The sequence below is a fragment of the Sapajus apella genome, unplaced genomic scaffold (assembly GCF_009761245.1).
Source record: "Sapajus apella isolate SASKATOON/1434 unplaced genomic scaffold, GSC_monkey_1.0 scaffold194, whole genome shotgun sequence".
Classification (NCBI taxonomy): Eukaryota; Metazoa; Chordata; class Mammalia; order Primates; family Cebidae; genus Sapajus; species Sapajus apella.
In genome coordinates, this window is record NW_022437134.1 from 185,421 (window position 1) to 189,953 (window position 4,533).

The window sequence follows — 4,533 nt, forward strand, 5'->3', positions numbered from 1 at the left end:
TTCCCATGCCTGCTGTGATTAAAAAAAAAATAAAAGGGCCAGGCGCGGTGGCTCAAGCCTGTAATCCCAGCACTTTGGGAGGCCGAGGCGGGTGGATCACGAGGTCAAGAGATCGAGGCCATCCTGGTCAACATGGTGAAACCCCGTCTCTACTAAAAATGCAAAAAATTAGCTGGGCATGGTGGTACATGCCTGTAATCGCAGCTACTCAGGAGGCTGAGGCAGGAGAATTGCCTGAACCCAGGAGGCGGAGGTTGCGGTGAGCCGAGATCGCGCCATTGCACTCCAGCCTGGGTAACGTGAGTGAAACTCCGTCTCAAAAAAAAAAAAAAAAAAAGAAGAAGACATTTAAAATTCAAGGAAGAGGGGTGAAAGGAGATCCCAAGAAAACCCCAGGCTAACATGTGTGCAGTAGGTGTAGAAACAATCAGGAGCATGGCCTCCAAGACAGAGGGCTCCGAGGAAAGAAAGCACGCACGGAGCTGTCAGGGTAGACAGCCTGACAGACCACACGGAGGAGCAGGCGGGGAGGCCAGGGTGGAATACAGAAAACAAAGCCAACAAACAAGGAATGAGTAACTCCAAGAAATATGCAAAGTGATTCAAAAGGGGTCATTTTTGCACAGCAGGCGGTATGGCTCCGTGTTGAAGTGCCTACACAGCTGCCCAATGGAGGGCCCGTCACTGGTCCCACCACAAATTCTAACCGCCAGAAGATGGGGGAGCAAAGTGTATGCCCGTGAGCTGGGGTGGCTGGAGAGTACGGCTGCATGTGCCATACACGCTGAATAAAGTCTACAACTGACGACAGATAAACTAAGGAACAGCAACAAAAACATGTTGTTTAGAAACAGGGAGTTAAATACCAAAGGCCAGAAAGTACTACCAAACTTTTAAAACGATGCACACACTCTGAAAATGGAAAACTTTTAAAAGAAAAAAAGGCAATAAATATTTGACTGGAAAGGGTGATGGTTATAAAAACATGATGTGAAGATGTCTAAGAAATCAAAAAACTAAACGTGGCTTTGAAGTATCAACACCTACTGCAAGGCACTGTGCGATCCCCAGAGCCTAGGGCTCAGCCACTGCCCCCACTAACCTGGGTCCCCTCAAAACCCTCTGCCCCCGGCCTTCAGGTGCTCCTCACTCCCAGCTGTCAAAACCCAGCTCTGGTTGTACCAAGAGGACTGAACCCACCTTCCGTCCTCTGGTCCAGCTCTCGCATCAGCTGGAAGTTCCTCTGAAGTTCGCAGGGAAGGTTCTCGATGCCTGAAACACAAAAACATGGAAGCCATGTACCTTTCAGCGGCACGATCAAAACCCATCTCCAAAGCTTTTTGTCTTTTTTTTTTTTATTTTTTGAGACAGTGTTTCACTCTTGTTCCTGGGGCTGGAGTGCAGTAGCTCCTTGTAACCTCTGCCTCCTGGGTTCAAGCAATTCTCATGCCTCAGCCTCCTAAGCAGCTGGGATTACAGCCACCACACACAGCCAATTTTTGTATTTTTAGTAGAGATGGGGTTTCACCATGTTGGTCAGGCTGGTCTGGAACTCCTGACCTCAGGTGATCCACCCGCCTCAGTCTCTCTGCTGGGATTACAAGCATGAGCCAGCGCGCCTGATCCAAGTTTTATATCTAAAGTCTAAACTGACAAGCCCACTCTGTCTTCTGTTTCTGTTAGGGTTTGGAGAGCAGAAGGATTGTGATTCATTTTTAGACTCAGGTACCAAATAGTGCTGACAAGAGGCTAACACTCTTCAGAAGCTGTCAGAAGTCAAAGAAGGCAGAAGGAAACTTAGAAACCAACAGCAGAGGTAGGGGAGGTCACCTGGGAAGCCTCCACCAGGGTCCACCCTCTAGGCTACCCCGCCTCAGTGAGCAGCATCCTCCAAGGCTCAAGCTAAAATCCCCTGGGTCCTCCTTGATCTTCCCCCACTTTACCCAGAAATCCAGTGCATCGAGCAGTGTAGCCATGCTGCCCATGGGACTTTATGCAAGGATAGAAATGTTCTCTCTCTTGGCTGGGCGCAGTGGCTCATGCCTGTAATCCCAGCACTTTGGGAAGCCGAGGCAGGCAAATCACTTGAGGTCAGCAGTTCAAGACCAGCCTGGCCAACATGGTGAAACCCAGTCTCTACTAAGAATACAAAAATTAGCTTGGCATGGTGGTACACACCTACAGTCCTGGCTACTTGGGAGGCTAAGGCATGAGAATTGCTTGAACCTGGGAGGCGGAGGTTGCAGTGTGCTGAGATCAGGCTCTTCAGTCTGGGCAACAGAGTGAGACTCCATTTCAAAAAAAAAAAAAGAAAAAAATGTTCTCTCTCTGAGCTGCCCAAGAAAGTGGTGGCCATACAGAACCAGTGGGCACTGGAAATAGGACTAATGCAACTGAATTTTTAATTTGACTTAAAGTTAAATAGTCCCTGCTGCTAGCGCGACCATTCCCGACAGTCTGCCGAGAGGACCCCAGTGCTGCTTTCTCCCCATTGTTGTCCCGTAGACCAGGTCAACCTCCGCCCCCTGCACAGCCGACACAGGCTGCTGAGGGGGGCTGTCCTCTGCAGTCTCGGCCACCCTCCCATCTGCCTGACTCTATCTTAGGCATCTGATGCCTCCAGCACCAGCGTTTTCCCAGCTCTCCTAGAGGACAACTGCACCGCCTCCCGGCTGGCACAGCCTCCGGAGCACGCACAGTCAACGCTCCTTGGGAGCCCAGCCCGCTGGGTGGGCACCAAGATGGAGAAGGCCGTCCATCCAGCATGTGCCCTACTTTGACCCTTGCACCCGGGGACCCCCCCCACAAGATGCAGAGCACGTGGGCAGAACCGGGCATCCCTCTAGGGCAGGGGTCTCCAGCTCCATGCCACGGCCCACTCGCCACTGTCTCAGCCCCTGGGCGGGAAGCTGAGTGGCCAGGCCGGGGCCCATGAGGATCCCCCGTGCAGCGCCCCCACGAGGGCCCTCCAGAGCCGTTCGGCACCACCCCAACCACCGCGACTCCAAAGCTGTGCCCATCCCGGGGCGACGTGAAGGGTCCTGCGTGGGCTCTGCCCCTCCAAGCGCGGGGCACCCTGAGAAGCTGCTGGGCCGCGCGGGACCTTCCCCGGTCTGTGAAGTGGGGTGAGGGGAAGCACCCTGGGCTCAGCCGCTGGAGCCACCAGCTGCCACCTGCAAACAGAGCACCGCCCTCCCCGCCTCCGCGGCGCAGTCCCCAGAGCCGGGGAGAGACTCCCCGCGGCCCGACCGCCCTCCCCAGCCGCGGTCACACGGGAGCGCAGCCAGGGAGGACCGAGGCCCCGGAGCTCCCGAAGCGGAGCGGGCTCCAGACTAGACGGGACGGGGCCGGAGCTGGGGCGGGGCCTGAGGGGCGTGGTCCAGGTGGGCGGGGCCGAGCTCGCAAGCCCCGCCCCACGCCGTCCGATCCCGCCCCGCCGTGACGCACCTGGAATTGGCGCGGCCGAGGCGGCCGGACCCCGCAACCCGCCCCCCGCGCCCTCCTCTCCCTAGCGGGCCCGGCCCCGCCCCGTCGCGCGCTACCCGCCACAGCCGGCCGCACCCCCGCCCTCCCGAGCCCACGGGGTCTGCATGCGGCGCCCGGCGCGAGAGGGGTCGCAGCACGGGGAGCTCCGCGCGGGCGGCGGGCGCGGGGCCCGCGGGGCGCGCTTACTGTCCAGATAGTGCTCCAAGTACATGGCGGTCGCCATCTTCGTCCGCGGCCGCTCTCGGGGTCTGCGCGGGCGGGCGGTGCCGCGGAAGGCGGGGCGGGGCGGGGCCAGCGCGCTCACTATTCATGAGCCGCGCGCGCTGATTGGCCGCGCCCGGGGGCGGGGAAGGACACGCCCCTCTCCTTCCGGCGGGCGGCGGGCGGCACCCAGGGCCGCAGCGGATCGGAGCCCGAGGAGGAGCAGGGGTGCCCGGCCCCGCCGTCCGCCACGCGGCCCAGGGCACCCAGGTGGGCGTCTCCGCTCCGCACCTGCCGGCGGCCCCCGGGCCGCCAGGCGCCAACACGTGGCCCCGGGGACCTCGCGCAGTTTCTGACGGCGGCGCCCATGCGACCCCTGCTGCGGCCAGGAGTCCGGCCCGGCCGCCGCGAGGCCCCCTGCCCGAAGGCTCCTTGGGACCTGTTGGCTCCGCGCCTTCCCTCCCAACCCCGAGCCCCCGGGACCTCAGCCGGGCTACAGCCGAGGGCCGGCACCACGTGGCCCGGGCGAGCCGCCCCCTCCCTGAGGGCCTGCGCCCTCCGCCCTCCCCTGCCAACGCCGCCCCTTCCCTCAGAGTAAAGCGGCCTCCCCGCCCAGCACCAGTGAGGGCATCGGCTCCTTATCTGCCGCCAGTCGGGGCGGGCAGCACCCGCACCATCTGGATGCCGTGGCCGAAAGGCACGTGCAGCAGTAGGATAAACACAGTTAATAAGATGGCGTGCAAAGGTGTGCACCAAGATACGTGCAGAAATGCTGGAGAACGCCGGCGCGTTGGCTCAAACCTGTAATCCCAGCACTTTGGAAGGCCGAGGTGGGCGGATCACTTG

The 4,533-nt window shown here is 59.8% G+C and overlaps 1 protein-coding gene across 5 annotated transcripts in view; it reads right to left on the reverse strand.

Moving 5' to 3' along the window:
• The window catches only part of ING5 (inhibitor of growth family member 5), a 39,545-nt gene extending 35,768 nt beyond the window's left edge, over nucleotides 1–3,777 (reverse strand). For all 5 annotated transcript variants that reach the window (XR_004265686.1, XR_004265685.1, XM_032269570.1 and 2 more), the window contains exons 1-2: nucleotides 3,673–3,777; nucleotides 1,201–1,272 (exon numbers count right to left, since the gene is read on the reverse strand). Coding sequence is in view for 3 of the 5 variants with exons in the window: in XM_032269570.1 (XP_032125461.1) it covers nucleotides 1,201–1,272; nucleotides 3,673–3,709 (109 nt within the window). In the remaining 2 variants the exon portion in view is untranslated. The remainder of the gene's footprint in view (nucleotides 1–1,200; nucleotides 1,273–3,672) is intronic.
• Between the last annotated feature and the right edge of the window lie 756 nt (nucleotides 3,778–4,533).